Source organism: Salmo trutta, chromosome 13 (assembly GCF_901001165.1).
Source record: "Salmo trutta chromosome 13, fSalTru1.1, whole genome shotgun sequence".
NCBI classification, from domain to species: Eukaryota; Metazoa; Chordata; class Actinopteri; order Salmoniformes; family Salmonidae; genus Salmo; species Salmo trutta.
In genome coordinates, this window is record NC_042969.1 from 61109781 (window position 1) to 61136693 (window position 26913).

The 26913-nt window shown below is 45.2% G+C and overlaps 1 protein-coding gene across 4 annotated transcripts in view; it reads right to left on the minus strand.

Annotated features, from left to right (window-relative positions):
• Nucleotides 1–26913, minus strand: part of LOC115206229 (neurobeachin-like) — a 308527-nt gene that overhangs the window by 250337 nt on the left and 31277 nt on the right. For all 4 annotated transcript variants that reach the window (XM_029772948.1, XM_029772946.1, XM_029772945.1 and 1 more), the window contains exons 2-3: nucleotides 648–879; nucleotides 83–183 (exon numbers count right to left, since the gene is read on the minus strand). In XM_029772948.1, coding sequence (XP_029628808.1) covers nucleotides 83–183; nucleotides 648–879 — 333 coding nt within the window. The remainder of the gene's footprint in view (nucleotides 1–82; nucleotides 184–647; nucleotides 880–26913) is intronic.

A 26913-nucleotide genomic window follows, 5' to 3' on the forward strand; every position in this document is an offset into this window, starting at 1 on the left:
CAACAGATTATTATAACCCCAACTTGTAACCTCTCCTTCTCCTCCCATGACTTACCCAGAGTCCTCTACTCCTACAACTTACCCAGAGTCCTCGGTCTCCCCTCAGCATACTGAACAGCAGTTTGAGCTCCTTCACTGTGATGCTGTAGCTGGCCAGCACTCCTAACATATCCACCAGCAGGTCTACAGACAGACACACACACACACACACACACACACACACACACACACTAGTGTTGAGTGGGTACTTCAATTTCCTCACTGGCAGATAGGGGTTAATTATTTACTGTAAAAAATCCACAATAGAAACATGCCCTCATATTTCACAATAGAATTAAAAAGAGTTGAAAAGTGCCAAGCCTTTAGTTTGCCCTCTGAAATTAAATTTTCCTCTAAACTGCAATTCAGTCTCATTATGAAACACACTGTGACTAATGATATTTTCTCTTTTCAATCGTTCCTCTCCTTTAAGCCAGAGGAATTTCAATATGCTTAAAATATTAACTTAATCCACATCCATCCACCTAGCACGCTGCAGTGGGTACTGTACTAAAGGGCTTACTATAGGCACCTGGCCATGGAACAAGCTCTATGGACAATTCTTTGCGTGTGCCTGCTTGCGTACATGCTTGCGCATGTTCCTTTACCTGCGATCATGTCGTCAACGGAGCTCATCTTCAGCAGCACCTGCTCTATGAGGCCCACCTCAGTGCTGGTCTGGAGGTTACGGACACTCTTCCTGAGAATGGCTGTGAACATGGACCACACCTCAGCCTGGCAGGTCACATCACAGTGCTCCAACAGCTCTACCATACAGCCCAGGCTCTCTGCCGCCGCTATGATGAAGTTCTGCTCCAGGTCAAACTCACCCCCCACCAGCTGGACAGGAGAGGTGTAGGGAGGGGAGGGAAGGGATGGAGAGGGAGTATGAGATTAACAGACATGATTGCCAGTTCAGTAAGAGAGAGGTGGCCTTTTCCTCTACGAGACAGTGACTGTATTACAAAAGGCTCAGAAATACGAAGGGTTGTAATGTAAAATCCCATGTTGGTTGGAAAGTGGAAGGGAAGGGGCTTACCGATCAACCAACAATCCATATTTCTATTCTTGAAGCTCAACAGGCAATTAATTGGTCGCCTCTAGTAGCGAGAACACACAGAGAACACATGGTACAGAGGCTGCATCCTGACTGGTGGGCATGGAAGCAGCCATGCAGAAAATAGGGTCAGAAACTCTCCAGGTACCATCACTGGGACTGACAGGGCAAAGCCTGCAGGAAATATGGTAAGAACTAATAGCAGATCTAACAAAAGAGAGAGAGAGAGCGAAAGCGCATGAGAGAGAGAGAGGGGGAGGGTAATAAGCAATCTGATGTGGTTCAATGGCCAAGCTGTTCAGAAAACCGACCTCTATAAAGCAGAGCTTACAGTAACAAACCCTTGCTAAATATAGACCGTGTTCACACTGTTGCACAATGAACAGACTACCTGGGTCCAACAAAACGCACAGGTCCTCTCATCTCCCTACCCCACCATCTTCTCTTCTCCTCTTCTTCTATCCTCTCCATGTATTATCCTCGCTACTCTGCTTTGTCTTTTCATTTATTTATCCCTCATTCTATTTTGGTAGAACTCAGCTCCAGTTGTCACACCCTGATCTGTTTCACCTGTCTTTGTGCTTGTCTCCACCCCCCTCCAGCTGTCGCCCACCTTCACATTATCCCCTGTGTATTTATACCGGTGTTCTCTGTTTGTCTGTTGCCAGTTCGTCTTGTCTTGTCTTGTCTTACCAGCGTGCTTCCCCGTCTTCCTTTTTCTCAAGTCCGTTTTCTCTGCCCTGACCCTGAGCCTGTTTTCAATAAATCATCTGAGAACTGTACTATCCGCCTACCGTGTCCGCATCTGGGTCATATCCTGAGTCGTGATACCAATAGTAATTTTTATGTTATAAAAGGCACCAATGTGTACCTACCTGTCTGGTACTAGAGTACAGGGCCCAGGGAAAGTATTCCTGTGGAATTTAACATCTTGACAAAAACTTTATTTTCAATGAGAGGAATTGATTTTCAGAGAAGACTGCAGTTGAAGTTAGGATAAAAACAGGACCGGATCAATCATGTTTATTTACTTTCTTCTCTACACCAGAGAACCAGGATTCTGACTAAGAACTAGGTTCTCCATTACATTGTGGATTGAGCAAACAACCTCAACATTTTTACTGCAAATACATTGGCATGCTAGTAGGCCATGGTATAGAGAGAGATATGCAGGACTCTTTGTATCTCTCTCTCCTACAGTACCTCTCCATCCCTCCCTCCATTCACAGACAGTAAGTAGCAGACTAATTACAGTTTTACATCCTAGTAATCTGCAGCCATTGTGCTCAGAGAGGAGAGGAGGAGAGGTATAGATGAAGACATGGGATGCGTCCCCAATGACACCCTATTCCCTATTTAGTGCTCTGGTTAAAAGTCTCTGGTCAAAAGTAGTGCACTAAATAGGGAATAGAGTGGCATTTGAGATGTAAATATGGACACAGATTAGCCATTTAGGCTGTGTTTAAACAGGCAGCCCAATTCTGATCTTTTTTCACTAATTGGTCTTTCGACCAATCAGATCAGCTCTGAAAAAGATCTGATGTGAAAAGATCTGGTGTGATTGGTCAAAATAACAATTAGTGGGAAAAAGATCAGAATTGGGATGCCTGTCTAAATGAAGCGTTCAGCCTCTCACTCACATAGCCAGTCAGACTGTTAGAGTAATTATACCAGTCATTACACACACCACTTTAACCGCTTCAACTGGCCCAACCATGCTACAGCATAATCAATGCTAAGAACTCAATGGAAGAAAATGTATACAGGTATCCTTGTATACGTTTAGCTTGAACGTTTGTTTAAACTATACGTAAGAAGAACTTGAGGGTTGTCAAAGACTCATCAGATTCAGAAATCTAGGTACATTGTGTAAGCCTGAGGTATGCCAGAGGCAAGGAAAGTTAACATGATGTACATTGGATGTACTGTACAGCAGTAGAGCTGAATGTCTACATTCTAAACTCCAGGGTTGTGTCCTAAATAGCACCCTATTCCCTATATAGTGCACTACTTTTGACCAGAGCCATTTGGGACATCAAAAATGGAATTAGGGTGCTCCTATAAACCAGTGAGAGGACAGCAGAGAGGAGAGAGCAGAGAACAAGGACACAGGGAGTCTAATCATCAACAAAACCTTGAAGTTGAAAATAAGTTGTGCAGTGCAAAGCCTTTTTTTACAGTGTGATGGGGTATCTTTAATTGATCATGATCTGCTGGTTGGATGAAAGACAGAATAACTACTTTTTAACCTGAAATGTTTAGTATGCATAGCAGTGCCACTGCTTCTATTAGCAGAATAACACTTTCATTTACAATCTCTTTCTGGATTAAAAACCATCTTCAAATCAGATTCTTGATTAGGTCCCACAATCACCCAGGCGCCAGATGTCTCTGTGAGTAGCTGCATTAAGAATGAGCAGAATGTATAATGAGCAGAATCTATATTGGAAACATACAGTCTGGTTACACATAACAATGTACCTCATCCACCATCTAAGATTACAGTATCTGTTAAGGATTACTGGAAGCAACAGGCTACATATAGCTATAGATGGCAGCTTAGCTTAACATAATATGCGATGAGAAAAACATTCCATATGGGCAGTGACAGAAATTATACACATTTCAATTTAACTTTACAGTACCACTCACTTTCTCTCACTACAAACTCTCCCTCTCTCCCTACCCCCTCTCACGCTCAGTCTCTACCCCTCCCCACCTCTCCTTCACTCTATTCGCTCCATCTTTCTGTGTATTAAACTCCTGACCATTGATCTCTGTTACACTTAACATCCTGATCAGTGATTAGTTCCTTTCTCCTGACTGCATCTTGGCAGGATTACGAACCAGAAAGAGAGAGAGAGAGAGAGGGGGTGGGAGATAGAGAGAGAGAGAAACTCTTGGTCACCATGGTGACGGCAGTAGGTTGGACTAGAAACGTAATCTTCTGTAGGTTTCCAGTCTAAACAGTGGACAGCAAATTGGGTTAAAAAAAATAGAAGTGAATTCATATTTTCAGCTGTTGGTGAGAATAAACAGAGGAGAGAAGGAGGAGGAGGAGGAATATCCGTGCATTATGTCAAGATCAATAATAGAAGAAATACACAGCTGCTCCATACTAACAGTCATCCCATTGTGAAGGCTCAGGCTATACTGCTGTATCCAGCATCAGAGTACATCAGCGTAAGCAGACAAAAAATGCTGGTGTGTTGTTTCTGTTTCCTTGTCATCCTTAATAAAAAATAAAAGCTGGTGGACTTTGACATTCAGTTCTTCCATTGGTGCAGCAGAGAATGAGTACAGCAGCCATGCAGCAGCAAACCTTCTGGAAAATAATTTGACGAGTCGCTCAAAGATCAGAAAAAGGCTCACAGATTGGTTGATGATTGTGTCTGTACCCTGTGGGCCTACACCAAGTCACAGTGATAATAGGACAGCACAAGACCAGGGCTGTATCCAAAATTGGTACCATATTCCCTTTATACTGCACTACATAGGGAATTGGATGTCATTTGGGACACAACCCAGGGCTAGAGCAGAATGGATCAGGTCAGCCTGATAGTGTGTAAAGTACTTAAGCCTCTCTCTGTCTCTCTGACACTGTGACATGTACAGTACTGTTCAGTACTCTGCAGGAGTGTGATCTAACACAGCCACTCCAGTAGTCTGAGGGAGTAAACCCAGGGCTCTCCTCTCCCTCTTCGAGACCTGACAAAATGTCACGACTAGAAAGGTCAGGCTCCTGCTCGGCCCAGTCCAAGCGCTTCACTGTCCTGACACCACAATGGTGGAACCAGCTTCGCCCTGAAGCTAGGACAGCAGAGTCCTTGCCCAATGTTACCTCAACATTTGTGGGGCACTGAGCAAATTGTAGGTCTTGTGAGCGGAAACTTGAACATTGTGAGAATTTTGTGCAACTTCCGGCACGCGTTTACAGTGAAGACTGAGGTTTTACAGTTATAGACAGTAGCCAATAGGCTATTGTGGCTATTTGAGCATAATGTAGGTCTTCCAACAAAACCAAAGCAAATCCCATAACATTTTCACATGGAAATAGCTTTTGATTTCTATGATATGGGACGACCCACCCGCTCTGTCTGTTGAATTCCTTCTCTTTGCTCTTGTTTTCCTTAATAGGATGTCGGTGGGCGGAGCCGGGAGGGTTATCAGCAAAATGGGACACACCTGGGCTCAACCAAACATTGAATTAATAAAGCTGCATACAAACATGTCCTCTTTTTTACTTTCTTGAGTAAGGCAGCTCCAAAATGCAGGCGTTTCAGCCTAGCTCAGTGCTTTCTATGCTGGTGGTGCAGCCAGTGGGAAAATACAGAGCGTAGGTGTTGGTAATGTTCTCTAGTTGCGCCATGATTAGCTCAGTGTTCTGTCACCACCAAGTCTAAGGGTGGTGACAAAATTCAAGCCCCTTGGGTGCGGCCATAGAGTTACACTAGAAGTGCCCATCCAAGAAGGCTAAAGATCATTGGTCACAGATAAAATGATGTCAAATCCCGTTATATCTACAGTAGCTTTGATTGGACTGATGTAAACATCATACTTTCAAAATCTTAGCTAGCAGTCATAATCATGAATCAAGTCGACAAATTTACTTGCAAATCATTTTTAATCCTTGTCATATGAAGATAAATAATGATAATAAATTATAGATAAAATGTATAGGTGCTCATCGCCCATTGGACATAAACATTACACAACAAGTTGGCAATCGCAAATTCAACAATGAGTGGTTTGGAAGTAGTCAGTAAAAGTGGCTAACTGCAAGCATTGCAAAGCAATCCCTAGCCTGCTATTCAGTGGAGTGGCTGCATGGTCCCAAATGTGGGATTAAGTTTAAAATGGTAAACATTCAACATTGGCCATGCTGTCAGAACTGCGAAAACTTGACTTCGGTGAGTTCAAGACTGGAAATTCTGGAAAAAACGAGCTCTGACTGGGAAATACGTTTTGAACGGTCATCCAACTCGGAATTGTAAATCAAATCGCCACTGGTTGATCTATATAGTGCAAACTAATGGGGCGAACTCATTGAAGTTCAATCTCTTGTGTCTCTGCGTGGCATGGCATTTCTACTGTGCGGCAGTCCTGGAGGAGGTGCACAGTTTACGTTGTCCCTGCCCATCTTACGAAAACATCTGAAGCCCTACCTCTTCAAAGAGTATCTTAAATAATCCCACAGCACCCCCCCTCGCACCACCTCCTCATGCCCGACCCTGACCACTCGCACTTGACTAAGTAAGAGAGGGATATAGAGATGGAGAGGCAGAGAGAAGGAAAGAGAATAAGAGAGAGGAGGAAAGAGAGTCAGGGAGAGGAGGAAAGAGTCAGGGAGAGGAGGAAAGAGTCAGGGAGAGGAGGAAAGAGAGTCAGGGAGAGGAGGAAAGAGAGTCAGGGAGAGGAGGAAAGAGAGTCAGGGAGAGGAGGAAAGAGAGTCAAGGAGAGGAGGAAAGAGAGTCAGGGAGAGGAGGGAAGAGTCAGGGAGAGGAGGAAAGAGAGTCAGGGAGAGGAGGAAAGAGTCAGGGAGAGGAGGAAAGAGTCAGGGAGAGGAGGAAAGAGAGTCAAGGAGAGGAGGAAAGAGTCAGGGAGAGGAGGAAAGAGTCAGGGAGAGGAGGAAAGAGTCAGGGAGAGGAGGAAAGAGTCAGGGAGAGGAGGAAAGAGTCAGGGAGAGGAGGAAAGAGAGTCAAGGAGAGGAGGAAAGAGAGTCAAGGAGAGGAGGAAAGAGTCAGGGAGAGTGGGGGAAAGAGTCAGGGAGAGTGGGGGAAAGAGTCAGGGAGAGTGGGGGAAAGAGTCAAGGAGTGGGGGAAAGAGTCAAGGAGAGGGGGAAAGAGAGCGAGGGAGAGGGAGAAAGAGAGCGAGGGAGAGGGGGAAAGAGAGCGAGTGAGAGGGGGAAAGAGAGCGAGGGAGAGGGGGAAAGAGCGAGGGAGAGGGGGAAAGAGCGAGGGAGAGGGGGAAAGAGAGCGAGGGAGAGGGGGAAAGAGAGCGAGGGAGAGGGGAAAGAGAGCGAGGGAGAGGGGGAAAGAGAGCGAGGGAGAGAGGGAAAGAGCGAGGGAGAGGGGGAAAGAGAGCGAGGGAGAGGGAGAGGGGGAAAGAGAGCGAGGGAGAGGGGGAAAGAGAGCGAGGGAGAGGGAGAGGGGGAAAGAGAGCGAGGGAGAGAGGGAAAGAGAGCGAGGGAGAGAGAGAGAGAGATTAGATATAGAAATGGGTTTATTGCTCTTGATTAATCGGCTGAACATCGCTAATGAACAACACTGTGAGCAACACACACACATGGTGTGTTTGCCAGACTGTGTAGTAGTGTGAATAGTAGGACACCACAGCTGCTCTGATGCTCTGGGGACTAGAACCACTTCCTCATTCCAATATAATGTAAATGAATTCATTCATTTGCATAACTGGCAGAACAGCCTTGTGCGAGTAAATGCACCAGGCAAAACCCACAAATTAAACCCCCTTTTGTAGCTGTCATGGTCTATACTCTAATCAGCAGGACGTCGACGTCATACACACACCAAAACGCATATAGATGTCCCAGCGTACTAGCAATGTAACACCAGAAAGGAAATAGTCTTTTAAACAGCAGCTTTGATGAATGTGTGTAAACTAGGCCATGATGCTACTGTGAACAGAGCACATATCTGAGAGCCCAGTTACACACTGTAACAAGCCACAAGCCACCTCCTGCTTCCTGCAGCCAAACCTTCCCTCTCCTCCTTGCTGATCATCGCTACATCATCCAGACACCTGATCCTCTTGGCTTAAACTACACATCTGCTGTCGGGGGGGGGGGGGTCAGAGTTTCTCAACACAGTTTTGTTCCAGCCCTGCACACGCACACTTAATCAAAGGGCTAGATGATGAGTTGAGTGGTTGAATCAGACGGGTTTGCGCAGGGCTAGAGCAACAATGTGTGCACTGAACCGGAGAGTAGGGACGGCAGTGAAATGTTAATGCACGAGAGCTTTGTGCATAAACCCAGCACTGGGAAACAGCAGAGCCCAGCGAGGTAGTGTGACTGGATTACAGACTAACATGCAGCATGTGATCATGATCACACCGGGGTGGACAAACACAGGAACAACACAAAGGACAGGTCAACACTCTGTTGAAACACTAGAGATTAGAGGATTAGTGATTACAGTCATATTATTGTTGAGACATACACACATGATCCTGTCTGATCTATACAGTATAATCTTCTCCATGCATTTATGTGGACATATAGATGGTCCAGAATGATCAACTCCACCCCTCAGTCAGGTGTGATGTATGGCAGATCTATTTAGAGTTAATGGGGCATCACATTGCTCTGCTCCCTGACCCAGCATCATTAACACCTGGCCCGCCCCTGTTCATCATGAGAAAAAAGATGTCTGTCCATGTGTGGGAGTTTCTACCTCCCTTGCTACTACACGCACACACACGCACACACACACACACGCACCCTCTTCCTCCTGTCCTCCCCCATCATGCACTCCTCCAGGCCTGTAGCATTCTATCATCTGATTCAGTTGCTGCAATTACTTTTAGGAAATATTATATCAAATCAGCAGTCCCTTTGTGAGGGCTAAAAGGACCTGAGTGATTTATTGAACAGGAACAGAACTGGAAGGTAGTCCCTAGAGAGGGAAGAGAGGGAGGAGAGAAGAAGGAGAGAGGGAGGAAAGAGGGAGTCTAATTACCAGGGAGGAGAGAGTGAGAGGAAGAGGGATGGAAGGGGAGAGAGGGAGGAGAGATGGAGGAGAGAGGGACTGGGGAAGAACAGGTAGTTTAATCACCTTCTCTCCACATAATAAATCAGGGGAAAATGAAAGATTTTAAATCCCAGCCTGTTCGATTTATCTAGCTTAATGCTTACTGCTAACATTACTCGACTATTTGAAAGGAAATAAAATAAATTCCATATAATATTGGAATAATTGGAATGTTCTATTATTGTCAAAGGTACACAAGAAGATTATCAAGGTAACCATAAACCCAATCCACCCTACAATGCAATTAGAGGAGAAAGGAAATCTGGCAGATCTCTAGAGGAGCCTTGATGATGTGCCATGACCAAGAGTGGCTACAATTTCGATTTGTTTAACACTTTTTTGGTTACTACATGATTCTATATGTTATTTCATAGTTTTGATGTCTTTTCTACATTGTAGAATAATAGTGAATAGTAAAAAAATAAAGAAAAATGCTTGAATGAGTAGGTGTATCCAAACTTTTGACTGGTACTGTATACAGTGCCTTGCAAAAGTATTCATCCCCCTTCGTGTTTTTCCTGTTTTGTTGCATTCCAACCTATAATTAAATTGATTTTTATTTGGATTTCATGTAATGGACATACACAAAATAGTCCATATTGGTGATGTGAAATGAAAAAAATAACTTGTTTAAGAAAATTCAAAAAAAAATAAAATGGAAAAGTGGTGCGTGCATATGTATTCACACCCTTTTCTATGAAGCCCCTAAATAAGATCTGGTGCAACCAATTACCTTCAGAAGTCACATAATTAGTTAAATAAAGTCCACCTGTGTGCAATCTAAGTGTCACATGATCTGTCACATGATCTCAGTATATGGGACATATATATATATATATATATATATATACATACACACACTGCTCAAAAAAATAAAGGGAACACTTAAACAGCACAATGCAACTCCAAGTCAATCACACTTCTGTGAAATCAAACTGTCCACTTAGGAAGCAACACTGATTGACAATAAATGTCACATGCTGTTGTGCAAATGGCATAGACAACAGGTGGAAATTATAGGCAATTAGCAAGACACCCCCAATAAAGGAGTGGTTCTGCAGGTGGGGACCACAGACCACTTCTCAGTTCCTATGCTTCCTGGCTGATGTTTTGGTCACTTTTGAATGCTGGTGGTGCTTTCACTCTAGTGGTAGCATGAGACAGAGTCTACAACCCACACAAGTGGCTCAGGTATTGCAGCTCATCCAGGATGGCACATCAATGCGAGCTGTGGCAAGAAGGTTTGCTGTGTCTGTCAGCGTAGTGTCCAGAGCATGGAGGCGCTACCAGGAGACAGGCCAGTACATCAGGAGACGTGGAGGAGGCCGTAGGAGGGCAACAACCCAGCAGCAGGACCGCTACCTCCGCCTTTGTGCAAGGAGGAGCAGGAGAAGCACTGCCAGAGCCCTGCAAAATGACCTTCAGCAGGCCACAAATGTGCATGTGTCTGCTCAAACGGTCAGAAACAGACTCCATGAGGGTGGTATGAGGGCCCGACGTCCACAGGTGGGGGTTGTGCTTACATCCCAACACCGTGCAGGACGTTTGGCATTTGCCACAGAACACCAAGATTGGCAAATTCGCCACTGGCGCCCTGTGCTCTTCACAGATGAAAGCAGGTTCACACTGAGCACGTGACAGACGTGACAGAGTCTGGAGATGCCGTGGAGAACGTTCTGCTGCCTGCAACATCCTCCAGCATGACCGGTTTGGCGGTGGGTCAGTCATGGTGTGGGGTGACATTTCTTTGGGGGGCCGCACAGCCCTCCATGTGCTCGCCAGAGGTAGCCTGACTGCCATTAGGTACCGAGATGAGATCCTCAGACCCCTTGTGAGACCATATGCTGGTGCGGTTGGCCCTGGGTTCCTCCTAATGCAAGACAATGCTAGACCTCATGTGGCTGGAGTGTGTCAGCAGTTCCTGCAAGAGGACGGCATTGATGCTATGGACTGGCCCGCCCGTTCCCCAGACCTGAATCCAATTGAGCACATCTGGGACATCATGTCTCGCTCCATCCACCAACGCCACGTTGCACCACACACTGTCCAGGAGTTGGCGGATGCTTTAGTCCATGTCTGGGAGGAGATCCCTCAGGAGACCATCCACCACCTCATCAGGAGCATGCCCAGGCGTTGTAGGGAGGTCATACAGGCACGTGGAGGCCACACACACTACTGAGCCTCATTTTGACTTGTTGTAAGGACATTTCATCAAAGTTGGATCAGCCTGTAGTGTGGTTTTCCACTTTAATTTTGAGTATGACTCCAAATCCAGACCTCCATGGGTTGATAAATTGGATTTCCATTGATTGTTTTTGTGTGATTTTGTTGTCAGCACATTCAACTATGTAAAGAAAAAAGTATTTAATAAGATTATTTCTTTCATTCAGATCTAGGATGTGTTGTTTAAGTGTTCCCTTTATTTTTTTGAGCAGTATATATATATATATATATATATATATATTATATATATTATATATATATATTATATATATATATATATATATATATATATATATATATATATATATATAATATATATATATATATATATATATATATATATATATATTATATATATATATATATATAATATATATATATATATATATATATATATATATATATATATGCACACACACAAAAGTATGTGGACACCCCTTCAATAGAGTGAATTTGGCTATTTCAGCCACATTGGTGGCTGACAGGTGTATAAAATTGAGCACACAGCCATGCAATGGCCATAGACAAACGTTGGCAATGGAATAGCCTTACTGAAGACCTCTGTGACTTTCAACTTGGCACGTTATATGATGCCTCCTTCCCAACAAGTCAGTTCGTCAAATTTCTGCTCTGCTAGAGCTGCCCCTGTCAACAGAAAGTGCTGTTATTGTGAAGTGGAAATGTCTAGGAGCAACAACAGCTCAGCCGCGAAGTGGTAGGCCACACAAGCTAACAAAACAGGGCTGCTGAGTGCTGAAGCGCGTAGCTCAAACAAATAGTCTGTCCACGGTTGCAACACTCACTACCGAGTTCCAAACTGCCTCCGGAAGCAAAATCAGCAAAATAACTGTTTGTCGGGAGCTACATGAAATGGGTTTCCATGGCCGGGCAGCCGCACACAAGCCTAAGATCACCATGCGCAATGCCAAGTGTTGGCTGTAGTGGTGTAAAGCTCGCCGCTGTTGGACTCTGGAAATCCGTTCTCTGGAGAGATTAATCATTAATCGTGCTTCACCATCTGACGGACAAATCTGGGACTGGCGGATGCCAGGAGAATGCTACCTGCCCAATGCATAGTGCCAACAGTCAATTTTGGTGGAGGAGGAATAATGGTCTGGGGCTGTTTTCATGGTTCAGGTTCCAGTGAAGGGAAATCAACGCTACAGCATACAATGACATTCTAGACAATTCTGTGCTTCCAACTTTGTGGCAACAGTTTGGGTAAGGCCCTTTCCTGTTTCCGCATGACAATGTCCCAGTGCACAAAGCAAGGTCCATACAGAAATGATTTGTTGAGATCAGGGTGGAAGAACTTGAACTCAACCCCATTGAACGCGTTTGGGATTAATTGGAATGCTGACGGAGAGCCAGGCATAATCACCCAACATCAGTGCCCGACCTCACTAATGCTCAGAGTTCAAGTAACAAACACATCTCGACATCAACTGTTCAGAGGAGATTGCGTGAATCAGGCCTTCATGGTCGAATTGCTGCAAAGAAACCACTACTAAAGGACACCAATAAGAAGAAGAGCCATGCTTGGGCCAAGAAACACAAGCAATGGACATTAGACCAGTGGAAATCTGTCCAAATTTGGACTCTAATGAGTCCAAATTTGCGATTTTTGGTTCCAACCACCTTGTCTTTGTGAGACGCAGAGTAGATGAATGGATGATCTCTGCATGTGTAGTTCCCACCAAGAAGCATGGAGGAGGAAGTGTAATGGGGTGGGGGTGCTTTGTAGAGTGAAGGAAAAGCAGCCAACAAGTGCTTAGCATATGTGGGAACTTCATCAAGACTGTTGGAAAAGCATTCCAGGTGAAGCTGGTTGAGACAATGCCAAGAGTGTGCAAAGCTGTCATCAAGGCAAAGGGTGGCTACTTTGAATAATCTATGTTTTGATTTGTATATGACTTTGTTGGTTACTACATGAATCCATATAACTTATTTCATAGTTTGCATGTCTTCACTATTATTCCACAATGTAGAAAATAGTAAAAATAAAGAAAAACCCTTGAATAAGTTGATGTGTCCAAACTTTCGACTGGGGGGGAGAGAGATGCCTTTAGGAAAGTTTCCAGCCCCCTTGACTTTTTCCACATGTTGTTACGTTACAGCCTTATTCTAAAATCTATTAAATAGTTTGTTCCCCTCAAACTACACACAATACCCCATAATGTTTGACATTTTTGCTAATTCATTACAAATAAAAAACTGAAATATCACATTTACATAAGTATTCAGACCCTTTACTAAGTTCTTTGTTGAAGCATCTTTGACAGCGATTACAGCCTTGAGTCTTATTGTGTATGACTCTACAAGCTTGGCGCACCTGTATTTGGGGAGTTTCTCCCATTATTCTCTGCAGATCTTCTCAAGCTCTGTCAGGTTGGATGGGGAGCGTTGCTGCACAGAAATGTTAGATCGGGTTCAATTCCGGGCTTTGGCAGGGCCATTCAAGGACTTTCAGAGACTAGTCTCAGGGCCACTCCGGCGTCGTCTTGGCTGTGTGCTTAGGGTCATTGTTCTGTTGGTGAACCTTCACCCCAGTCTGAGGTCCTGAGCGGTCTGGAGCAGGTTTTCATCAAGGATCTCTCTGTACTTTGCCCTGTTCATCTTGCCTTGATCCTGACTAGTCTCCCTGTCCCTGCCGCTGAAAAACATCCCCACAGCATGATGCTGCCACCACCATGCTTCACCGTAGGGATGGTGCCAGGTTTCCTCCAGCTTGGCATTCAGGCCAAATAATTCAATCTTGGCTTCATCAGACCAGAGAATCTTCTTCTCATGGTCTGAGAGTCTTTAGTTGCCTTTTGGCAAACTCCAAGTGGGCTGTTATGTGCCTTTTACTGAGGAGTGGCACTCTACCATAAAGGCCTGATTGGTGGATTGCTGTGCAGAGATGGTTGTCCTTCTGGAAGGTTCTCCCATCTTCACAGAGGAACTCTGGAGGTCTGTCAGAGTGACCATCGGGTTCTTGGTCACCACCCTGACCAAGGTCCTTATCCCCCGATTGCTCAGTTTGGCTGGGCGGCCAATTCTAGGGAAAGCCTTCGTGGTTCCAAACCTCTTCCATTTAAGAAGGATGGAGGCCACTGTGTTCTAGGGACCTTCAATGCTGCATAAATTTTTTGGGTACTTTTCCCCAGATCTGTGCCTTGACACAATTATGTCTTGGAGCTCTACGGACAACTCCTTCGACCTCACGGCTTGGTTTTTGCTCGGACATGCACTGTCAACTGTGGGACTTTATATAGACAGGTTAACTGTTAACTGGTTGTGTCCACTGGGTGATAGCATCATGCTTTAACTGGTTGTGTCCACTAAGTGTTAGCATCAGCCTGTTAACTGGTTGTGTCCACTGAGTGTTAGCATTATGCTTTAACTGGTTGTGTCCATAAAGTGTTAGCATCACCTTGTTAACTGGTTGTGTCCACTAAGTGTTAGCATCAGCCTGTTAACTGGTTGTGTCCACTGAGTGTTAGCATCATGCTTTAACTGGTTGTGTCCATAAAGTGTTAGCATCACCCTGTTAACTGGTTGTGTCCACTAAGTGTTAGCATCACCCTATTAACTGGTTGTGTCCACTGAGTGTTAGCATCATGCTTTAACTGGTTGTGTCCATAAAGTGTTAGCATCACCCTGTTAACTGGTTGTGTCCACTAAGTGTTAGCATCAGCCTGTTAACTGGTTGTGTCCACTGAGTGTTAGCATCATGCTTTAACTGGTTGTGTCCATAAAGTGTTAGCATCACCCTGTTAACTGGTTGTGTCCACTAAGTGTTAGCATCAGCCTGTTAACTGGTTGTGTCCACTGAGTGTTAGCATCATGCTTTAACTGGTTGTGTCCATAAAGTGTTAGCATCACCCTATTAACTGGTTGTGTCCACTAAGTGTTAGCATCACCCTATTAACTGGTTGTGTCCACTGAGTGTTAGCTTCCTCCCCTGCTGGGGGTGGATCCTAAGGTCAGTATAGAGACCTCCCAGCTCCCTGAGACACTGTGTTCTACTTCCCAAACCCACCCAGTCACTTCACATTCACAGCTCACTGTGAGAGACAGAGGTCTGCATCCCCATCTAAAGGCTTCTCAGCTGAGTCCCTTTCCTCTCCATTCCTCTCTTTTCCATTCCTCTCCAGTCATATCCTTTCCTCTCCTCTTCACTCCTCTCCACACAACCCCTGCCTTTCTATCTCCCTGCCTCTACCCCTCTGTTTATCTTTCATCCCCTCCATCTCTTTTCCAGTCAATGCTCAGATTGTCAAACAGGATTTGTAGTGAGCGTTGCCAGTCCAGAGCAGGGGAGAAAATTAAAAAGCTATCTTGAAAAATACATCTGGTGGAATGGAAGAGGGGCTGTGATGTGAATAGAATAACTAGGAGGTCTGGGGAGTGTCGCTACAGATCACAGAACACACACAGCAAGCAGGCCTCGTAGTCATGGCAGCGAGAGGAGACGACCTCCCTGTCTCTTGGGCACTCAGGGCCGTAGTACTGCTGAGGTCAAAACCACACCACATACTGTAGGTACACACACACACACACACACACACACACAGGTTTTTCTATACATGTCTTCCAATCTTCTATGATATAGCATCTCAACATGCAGCTAGACAGCATGGGAGATGCTATATGTTAAGCTACATTTCCTTTTTTTTCCATTTTAGTCATTTAGCAGACGCTCTTATCCAGAGAGACTTACAGTAGTGAATACATACATTTCATTTTCATTTCATGCATTTTTTCTTTTTTGTACTAGCCCCCCGTGGGAACATATGGAATTAGCTAACATATGGAATTATTTTAAGATGGTCATACCATGGATCATTTAGCTATATGATATTGAATTTTATAAAATAAAATAACATATTGAATTTGGCCTTTACTACTACAGTCCATTGAAAAACATTGAATAACACATTCATAAATGGGTAAATGTTTTTTGAAGTGTCTGTCCTATATCTAGGAGATATAAGAAAGAAATATTTAACCCCTTATTTTTGTTGGCACGAAACTACATCCATATTTCCATTCATTTGTATGGGTTACCTTCAGACAAGTCCTGTGACGCTACAGGCTTTTTGTGAGAAGACAAATTTTCGGTATGTCCCATGGTCTGACAAACACCGCTGTAGCTCGGCCACCCTTCCACCGCAGATGCGGAAGGCTGACATAGGCAGATGTGCTGGATTGAGACGCAGCCCATGCAGAAACCTGATATCTTTAGTTTAAACTGACAGATTTTGATGGGGATTGTTTTATGTTACTTAGATTGACGCACAACTCCATGATTGGTTTCAGCACATAAGGGCACACTAGGACACGCCAGGACTCACTACCCTACGTGTGTGCATCTAAAGGTGAGGAATCAGTACAGATGCTTTGCTGCCGTTTCCTGTCAGAGCGTCTGTCTGTCTTATTAAAGAGATGCCTGGAGCCATCTGCTGCTAACAGTTGACTGACACACACACGCACATACACACATACACACACACACACACACACAGACAAGCATATGTTGTTGTCAGATCTTGACAATTTGGAGCTCTGCAGTTCCACAATGAAAGAAAGGTTTAAAAGAGTCACAATCAATAATTATCACAACCAACCCTACAACAGTTGGGATATCTAGCTGCAGTATATCTATTCACTGGATATCTATTCTCTGACACATATAGCAATGCTTCAGCACCCCAGTCACCTTGGAGCAGCTCTGCACTGCAGCATTCAGCTGTGCTCATCTCACCTTGGCTGGGGGCTGCATGGTGCAGTGGGACGGACTGACTAATTCTGTAGCTAGGAGAAACACTTGGACAGGAGTTCCCCCCTGTCTCTCTCTGTCCGTCTCTCTCCGTCTCCTTCTCTCTCTCCCCCTCTCCCTCCTCAACAAACAGCAGAACAGAACAGAAAAGCAGTGGTAGTCACCCAAGCCTGTCTAATCATCTCTGCTAATTGAACAGCTCCAGGCAGGATAAGAGTTGTCAGAGTCGTTAACCTCATTAACCTACAGATACACTTCCTGTTCTATTCTATTATACTGCTTCACAGACACAGACTGGAGGCATATGGAGACGATTGCTGGGCGAGAGAGAGCTAGGGTGATACCTACGGTAAAGTGGTGTACAGAAGTCGGTCCTAATTTGATCACCCGGTTGCAGGTGAACTTTACTGCCATGCAAGACATGTAAAACTTGTATTATATTTTAGGTTTAAAATGGCTTCTGAAGTTTGTAATTTCCACTTCATTTTCCCTTTGCAAAAAAATATATCAACTGCTACAAAAATGTATATTAATTATAATCCACATAAAAGTTAACATTTCCTGTTGCTGGAGGATTATTTTCCTGCTGTAGCAAACTGGATCAAAATAAGATCCTACATCAGTGTAGAGGGAAAACCGAGAGAGAAAGGGAAGAGAGGAGAGAAGAGCAGCACACTGCAATGCAGAGAGAGGGAGATGGAGAGAGTCACCAAGCTGAGAGCAGGACCGGGCCATAATGTATTCATGTAAATCAGAAATACACACTTACAGCAGCTTTCTCCTCACAAGACCTCAGAAAGTCATAATCTCAGGATGATAATCTAGATCCCTCAAACTCAACTCTGGACCTCGAAGACATTCTTCCCCTCTAATCAGGGACTGAATTAGACCTGGGACACCAGGTGGGTGCAATTAATGATCAGGTAGAACAGAAAACCAGTAGACTCCGGACCTCGTAGGGTAATAGTTGAGTACCCCTGATCTAGATCATATAAGAACAATGCTTCAGAATCTCTGAACCACAGAAACACAATTCAGACTAAAACACAACTCAGATTAAAACACAACCCAGATTGAAACAACTCAGATTAAAACACAACCCAAATTGACTGATATATCTCTCCTATACAGTTCTCTGTCATTCCATAAAGCATGGCTCCAAAATAACATACACTTAACTGCATATAAAGGTCACAGCTCACCATGTTTTTTCCTAGCCAATTTCATTTTGCTGTTATCTATTCCTCCAAGCAGGATTCTTTTGCCCAGAACCGTTTTAACAAAAATGATCTCCCACTTAACAATGTCAAACACAGTGCTAGAAAGACAATCATTCCCTCCATACGTATATCACAGAGCTGTGCTCCTAAACTAGTCTACCTCTCCCTTTTACCGTCGCTCTCTCTCTACCTCTCTCCCTGTCTTTCTCTCTTGCTCTCTCTACGAATGGGATCTTTGCTGTTCCGCTCCTCTCCCTCTCTTTCCTTTCTCCTCTTTTTGTCTCGCTCTCTGTTGCTCTCTCTTTCCTCCTCCTCGTAGTCCACCTCCTCCATCTCTACTTATCAGACAGGCGGGTCACGGTTGTCTGATAGTGTTGGGGGAAACAGAATGTTCCATGGTTGGAATGTGATTGATGTTCCTCCACTGATGTTGATCACGCTCCTGTAGCTACACTAACCGCTAACATTGCCAGATGCCTCCCGAGTGGCGCAGCTGTCTAAGGCACTGCATCGCAGTGCTAGAGGCATCGCTACAGATCCGGGTTCGATCCCGGGCTGTGTCACAGCCAGCCGTGACCGGGAGACCAATGAGGCGGAGCACAATTGGCCCAGCGTTGTCCGGGTTAGGGGAGGGTTTGGCCAGCCGGGATGTCCTTGTCCCATCGCGCCCCAGCAACTCCTTGTGGCGGTCCGGGCGCATGCACGCTGACACGATCGCCAGTTGAACGGTGTTTCCTCCGACACATTGGTGTGGCTGGCTTCCGGGTTGAGCGAGCAGTATGTCAAGAAGCAGTGCGGCTTGGCAGGGTCGTGTGTTGGAGGACGCATGGCTCTCGACCTTCGCCTCTCCCGAGTCCATACGGGAGTTGCAGCGATGGGACAAGACTCCAACTACCAACTGGATATCACAAAATTGGGGATAAAAAATAAATAAAAACATTGCCAGATATGTTCAGACGATTTATAAGAACGCTGTATCTTTGACTCCACGCCTATAACCTGTGGCGAAGACTGACACAGAGCGGCATACACAGCTACCTCCACCACTTCTCCCCTGTCCCCTTTAACCTCTCTATAGAACCTCCTGCCTGCTCCCTCCCCCACTGCCCTCTATAGCTCCTTCTGTCCACTCCCAGGAACTCTGAGTGCCTCTGTGTCTGCCCTACCCAGCCCTGTCCTGTCCAGCCTGTATTTCTGTCCTACCCTGCTCTGTCCAGCCTGTCTCTCTGCCCTACTCTGCCCTGTCCAGCCTGTCTCTCCGCCCTACCCTGCCCTGTCCAGCCTGTCTTTCTGCTCTACCCTGTTCGGGCCTAGGAGTGGAATTACTACAACCTGCCTGCCTGCTCCATGGGTTGGTCCCACCTGCCTGGTCTGTCAGACCCTGAAACATCACGCTCATTACCCCCAGACAAAGGCCCCATCTGGTCCTGCTGGTCCCTACATACACGCATGCACATGTGCACACATGCTGCTTGATCTCCACAACCTTGGAGGGAAATGCTGGTTTTCAACTGATCGGTTTATGCTTATCAACATAGGTTATTGAACAGTGTCATTTATAGACAGTGTGAAAGAACATGTCATAACTTTAGAAGCTATAGACAACTGCAGGGAATGCGTCACACTTAGAGTTGTCTTCAATGAGTTCTAAACCGTTTCACCAGTCATGGAACCATCTATCTACCAGAATGACATGGATTCAGCAGGACAGAGAGGAAAGAGTGAGTGAGTGAGTGAGTGAGTGAGTGAGTGAGTGAGTGAGTGAGTGAGATGTTCAGCTCATATCAGAGACAAAAACACTCTGTATTGTTCCTGCTGCAGCTGGATGTCCTTTGTCATGATATCAAACACAACAGTAGAACAACAGTAGAACAACAGCAGAGATATGTCTGTTATTCTGTTAAGTGTCAGCGTAAAAGTGCAGAGGGAATGATACAGAAAAGAAAATCAGAAATAACAGCTATTTCAGACAGAAATCAAACAGTGTTGTTAGTGAATGCATGATGGAGAAAAAAAGAGATGGAGTCCAAAGCAGCCAGTCAGAATCAAACCTCATCGCCTCCAAACAGACCTTCCATTACAGACACCAGGAAGCATGGAAGAAATGCAATTAGCCAGACAGTGTGTGTGTGTGTGTGTGTGTGTGTGTGTGTGTGTGTGTGTGTGTGTGTGTGTGTGTGTGACCATCCAGAGCAGAGTGTGATTGATGCCTCTGTTAGGTTAGGTGCTTATTTGATGTGTGATGGAATTATTTCACTTCTGTAATTGCTTCTCAATGAAGCTGTAGAGTAGACTTGGTCTCCCTGTAGAGCTGGCTAAGCTTATGGTCTAACGCATCCCTGTCCTTCTCTTCTACACACACACGGTCAGTAACCTGCTGGCTGCTTGTCAGCCTGCCTCCCCCCAGAGGGAGAAGTACTGATGGGAACAGTCACCTGTGAAAGTCTATTAATGACAGATTGGATGGCCAGCCTGGGTCGGGAGGTTTGTGTGTATGTGTGCGCGTGTGTGTCGCCGGGCAGCATGGGGCTGGCAGAGCAGACAGATGGCAGTGTCATAGCTGTGGAACCTGACAGCGCTAACAACAGAGACCAACACACACACAGAAAGAGAGACAGAGACAGCGAGAGAGAGAGAGAAACAGAGGGGTTCACAGTGAGAGCTGCTTGATATCTTGGTCTCTAAGCAGTACAGCAGTACAGACACATGACACAGCCTGACAGTCTGCAGACACAAACAGAATGTCTACGGATCATATCATAAGATACATGGGAATCGGAAACAGGGATGTAGTTGCAAACATTATTGCTCTCTGGTGGTTCAGAGATGGCCTGAGCACAACATCATTCCACAAACCATTACAATATAAATATATACTGTAATGAATATACAGTAAAACCATGTATGCTACCCTATTCCCTATATAGTACACTACTTTTGACAAGAGCTGTATTGGCCCTGGTAAAAAAGTGGTGTGCTAAATAGGGAATAGGGTGCGATTTAGGGTATTCACAAATCATGTTATCATGATTACAGGGTCCTGAACCAATACAAGGTCTCTGTAGCCTTGGGGATAAACATAACCCACATCCATATAAAACTGTTTTTATTACTACCACAGTATTTTCATTATTTTTCATTGCATTCAATTACTACACTACTGAGAGCGAGAGACAGAGAGAGAATCAGATCACTGTACTACAGTCACCAGACGACTGTCACTGCCTGATGAGGGAGATGATGAGTGCAGTGATCTGACTGGCTGTCCTGAGGAACTGACCAGTCAGGCGAGAGGTGAAGCCCTGACCTCCAGATGGGCTCAACTCAAACCTTTATGTTATTTAACTACCCAGCGATGCACTTGAACTCATATTTGCAACTGGAACCTAGTCTCCACATGACCATCCAGGTTAGAGCTATCACACAAACTATGTCTCTCGCTCTCTCTCTCCCCATATATCTTTCTCTATGATACCATCTGTATTTATCTCTTCCCCTCCCCCCTCTCTCCCCTCCTCCTCAATAATGTAAATGACAGTTTCTTACTGATTGAGGTAGTATGTACATGAATGTATAGTTAAAGTGACTATGTATATATAACAAACAGAGAGTAGCAGCAGCGTAACAGAGGGGTTGGGGGACAATGAAAAGGTCTGGGTACCATTTGATTACCTGTTCAGGAGTCTTATGGCTTGGGGGTAAAAGCTGTTGAGAAGCTTTTTGGTCCTAGACTTGGCACTCCGGTACCGCTTGCCATGCAGTGTAGAGAGAACAGTCTATGACTGGGGTGGCTGGGGTCTTTGACAACACTGCCTGGTGTAGAGGTCCTGGATGGCAGGCAGCTTAGCCCCAGTGATGTACTGGGCCGTAATCACTACCCTCTGTAGTGCCTTGCGGTCGGAGGCCAAGCAGTTGCCATACCAGGCAGTGATGCAACCAGTCAGGATGCTCTCGATGTTGCAGCTGTAGACCTTTTGAGGATCTGAGGACCCGTGACAACTCTTTTTAGCTTCCTGAGGGGGAATAGGCTTTGTCGTGCCCTCTTCACAACTGTCTTGGTGTGTTTGAACCATTCTAGTTTGTTGGTGATGTGGACACCAAGGAAGTTGAAGATTTCAACCTGCCCCACTACAGCCCCGTTGATGAGAATGGGGGCGTGCTCGGTCCTCCTTTTCCTGTAGTCCACAATCATCTCCTTTGTCTTGATTAAGTTGAGGGATAGGTTGTTATTCTGGCACCACCCAGCCAGGTCTCTGACCTACTCCCTATAGGCAGGCTCGTCGTTGTCGGTGATCAGGCCTACCACTGTTGTGTCATCTGCAAACTTAATGATGGTGTTGGAGTCGTGCCTGGCCACGCAGTAGTGGGTGAACAGGGAGTACAGGAGGGGACTGAGCACGCACCCCTGAGGGGCTCCAGTGTTGAGGATCAGCGTGGCGGATGTGTTGCTACCTACCCTTCACCACCTGGGGATGGCCCGTCAGGAAGTCCAGGATCCAGTTGCAGAGGGAGGTGTTTAGTCCCAGGATCCTTAGGTTAGTGATGAGCTTTGAGTGTACTATGGTGTTGAACGCTGAGCTGTAGTCAATGAATAGCATTCTCACGTAGGTGTTCCTTTTGTCGAGGTGGGAAAGGGCAGTGTGGAGTGCAATAGAGATTTCATCATCTGTGGATCTGTTGGTGTGGTATGCAAACTGGAGTGGGTCTAGGTTTTCTGTGATAATGGTGTTAATGTGAGGCATTAACAGCCTTTCAAAGCACTTCATGCCTACGGACGTGAGTGCTACAGATCTGTAGTCATTTAGGCTGTTTGACTTAGTGTTCTTGGGCACAGGGACTATGGTGGTCTGCTTGAAACATGTTGCTATTACAGACTCAATCAGGTACATGTTGAAAATGTCAGTGAAGACACCTGCCAGTTGGTCAGCACATGCCCGGAGCACACATCCTGGTAATCCGTCTGGCCCCGCGGCCTTGTGAATGTTGACCTGTTTAAAGGTCTTACTCAGGTCGGCTACAGAGAGCGTGATCACACAGTCGTCCGGAACAGCTGATGCTCTCATGCATGCCTTAGTGTTGCTTGTCTCGAAGCGAGCATAGAAGTGATTTAGCTCGTCTGGTAGGCTCGTGTCACTGGGCAGCTCGTGGCTGTGCTACCCTTTGTAGCCTGTAGTAGTTTGCAAGCCCTGCCACATAAGACGAGCGTCAGAGCCGGGGGTAGTACGATTGAATCTTAACCCTGTATTGGCGCTTCGCCTGTTTGATGGTTCGTCGGAGAGAATAGCAATATATCTTATAACCTTCCGGGTTAGAGTCCTGCACCTTGAAAGCGGCAGCTCTACCCATTAGCTCAGTGCAAATGTTGCCTGTAATCCATGGCTTCTGGTTGGGGTATGTACGTACAGTCACTGTCTGGACGACGTCCTCGATGCACTTATTGATAAAGCCAGTGACCGATGTGGTGTACTCCTCAATGCCATCGGAAGAATCCTGGAACATGTTCCAGTCTGTGCTAGCAAAACAGTCCTGTAGTTTATCAACTGCTTCATCTGACCACTTTTTTATAGACCGAGTCACTGGTGCTTCCTGCTTAAGTTTTTGCTTGTAAGCAGCAATCAGGAGGATAGAATTGTTGTCAGATTTACCAAATGGAGGGCGAGGGAGAGCTTTGTATGCGTCTCAGAATTTTTTTCCTCTGGTTGCGAATTTAACATGTTGATATAAATTAGGTAAGAATGATTTAAGTTTCCCTGCATTAAAGTCCCCAGCCACTAGGAGCGCCGCCCCTGGGTTAGCGGTTTCCTGTTTGTTTATTTCCTTATAAAGCTGACTGAGTGTGGTCTTAGCGCCAGCATCCATCTGTGGTGGTAAATAAACAGCCACGAAAAGTATGGATGAAAACTCTCTTGGCAAATAGTGTGGTCTACAGCTTATCATAAGATACTCTACCTCAGGCGAGCAAAATCTAGAAACTTCCTTCGATATCGTGCACCAGCTGTTGTTTACAAATATGCACAGACCGCCCCCCGGTGCAGCGTGTATCTCACTAGCTGAATATCAATGTCACCATTCAGCCACGATTCCGTGAAACATAAGATGTTACAGTTTCTTATGTCCCGTTGGTCGGATATTCGTGATCGTACCTCGTCTAATTTATTGTCCAATGATTGCACGTTGGCAAGTAATATTGACGGTAAAGGCAGCTTTCCCACTCGCCGTCTGCGGATCCTTACGAGGCACCCCGCTCTGTGCCCTCTGTACCTGCGTCTCTTCCTCTTGCCAACGACAGGAATGTTGGCTTTGTCGGGTGTTCGAAGTACATCCTGTGCGTCCTGCTTATTAAAGAAAAAATCTTTATCTAATCCGAGGTGAGTGATCGCTGTCCTGATATCCTGAAGCTCTTTTTTTCCGTAAGATACGGTGGCAGAAACATTATGTACAAAATAAGTTACAAATAACGCTAAAAAAAACACATAATAACACAATTGGTTGGGCGCCAGTAAAACTGCTGCTATTTCTTCCGGCGCCATTTAACGCCATTTTTCGTGATGTGATGTGAGTATGCCTTTCTACTTGTAGGTTAATAGTCTTATGTCAGAACTCAGAACTAATGTCAGAACTGCAGATCATTCTTTCTCACTGATTTTTGTTCTCACAGTGCAGAGGGTGTGTGTGTGTGTGTGTATGTGTTGCTGGGTTTGTGTGTGTGTGTGTTTGATGTCAGGCAGGCAGGCGGTGAGCGAGAGGGATTTGATAGCTTCCGGCAGTGTGCCTGTTTCCGTCCCTGCTGGACCAGTGTTCTGTGTTCTGGAGCTAGTTTATGAGATTGAGTGTGATCTGCTATACGAAGGTCGACCTGACCTTGTCACAGTGCATAGAGGGAGGATGGGAGGGAGGGAGAGAATGAGGGAGAGAGGGCTTGGTATGCTGTGCAGTTCTTCAGTTGGATGCTCCAGCCTACTGTACAGAAGTGATCTATTGTAAAAAGGTAGTGGTGACCCCATTCAGTCGGCTGGTCAAAAGCAGTAGCAAAAAATAAGAAGAATTTCATGGTGTACAAGACACCTGTGTGATTTGTGTCTGTCTGAGTGGACTAATCCATTGTGGAGGCCGTGGGGATGGCACAGTCCATCACTAAGACATGTGCTACTGAAATCGCAAATGGTTATATTATGTAAGAACAACGGTACAACACTAATAAAAATACATACATTTTATAACAAATGCTCTTTCTCCTACGTTGGACAGCGGTCACTGTCCGAGGTTCTGAAACATCCGTGCACTGTTGAATTGGCGCCTTTCCTAGACCGTGTTGCTATGTGCATAATAGCAAAGTTAACCAGCATATTGGTGTTGACACCAATGCGGCAGAGGCAGCAGCGGAGTTAGGAGACGAGAAAACAGCCCTTTTCTTATTGTCTAAGAAAAGTGAGGAGTGAGGAAACCCCAACATAATTAGGTCTATAATTAATAGCCTAACAGTTAAATGTGCCTGGTTTTATAAATCATCCATATACAGTTGAAGTCGGAAGTTTACATACACTTAGGTTGGAGTCATTAAAACTCGTTTTTCAACCACTCCACAAATTTCGTGTTAACAAACTATGGTTTTGGCAAGTCGGTTAGGACTTCTACTTTGTCCATGACACAAGTCATTTTTCCAACAATTGTTCACAGACAGATTATTTCACTTAGAATGCACTGTATCACAATTCCAGTGGGTCAGAAGTTTACATACACTAAGCTGACTGTGCCTTTAAACAGCTTGGAAAATTCCAGAAAATTATGTCACGGATTTAGAAGCTTCTGATAGACTAATTGACAACATTTGAGTGAATTGCCTGTGGATGTATTTCAAGGCCTACCTTCAAACAGTGCCTCTTTGCTTGACATCATGGGAAAATAAAAAATAAATAAAAATCAGCCAAGACCTCCACATGTCCAGTTCATGCTTGGGAGCAATTTCTAAACGCCTGAAGATACCACGTTCATCAGTACAAAAAATAGTGCGCAAGTATAAACACCATGGGACCACGCAGCCGTCATACAGCTCAGGAAGGAGACGCGTTCTGTCTCCTAGAGATTAATGTACTTCAGTGTGAAAAGTGCAAATCAATCCCAGAACAACAGCAAAGGACCATGTGAAGATGCTGGAGGAAACAGGTACAAAAGTATCTATATTCACAGTAAAACAAGTCCTATATCAACATAACCTGAAAGGCCGCTCAGCAAGGAAGAAGCCACTGCTCCAAAACCGACATGAAAAAGCCAGACTATGGATTGCAACTGCACATGGGGACAAAGATCGTACTTTTTGGAGAAATGTCCTCTGGTCTAATGAAACAAAAATAGAACTGTTTGGCCATAATGACCATCGTTATGTTAGGAGGGAAAAGGGGGAGGCTTGCAAGCCGAAGAACACCATCCCAACCGTGAAGCACAGGGGTGGCAGCATCATGTTGTGGGGGTGCTTTGCTGCAGGAGGGACTGGTGCAATTCACAAAAGAGATGGCATCATGAGGAATTAAAATTATGTGGATATATTGAAGCAACTTCTCAAGACATCAGTCAGGATGTTAAAGCTTGGTCGCAAATGGGTCTTCCAAATGGACAATGACCCCAAGCATACTTCCAAAATTGTGGCAAAATGGCTTAAGGACAACAAAGTCAAGGTATTAGAGTGGCCATCACAAAGCCCTGACCTCAATCCTATAGATAATTTGTGGGCAGAACTGAAAAAGTGTATGTGAGCAAGGAGGCCTACAAACCTGACTCAGTTACACCAGCTCTGTCAGGAGGAATGGGCCAAAATTCACCCAACTTATTGTGGGAAGCTTGTGG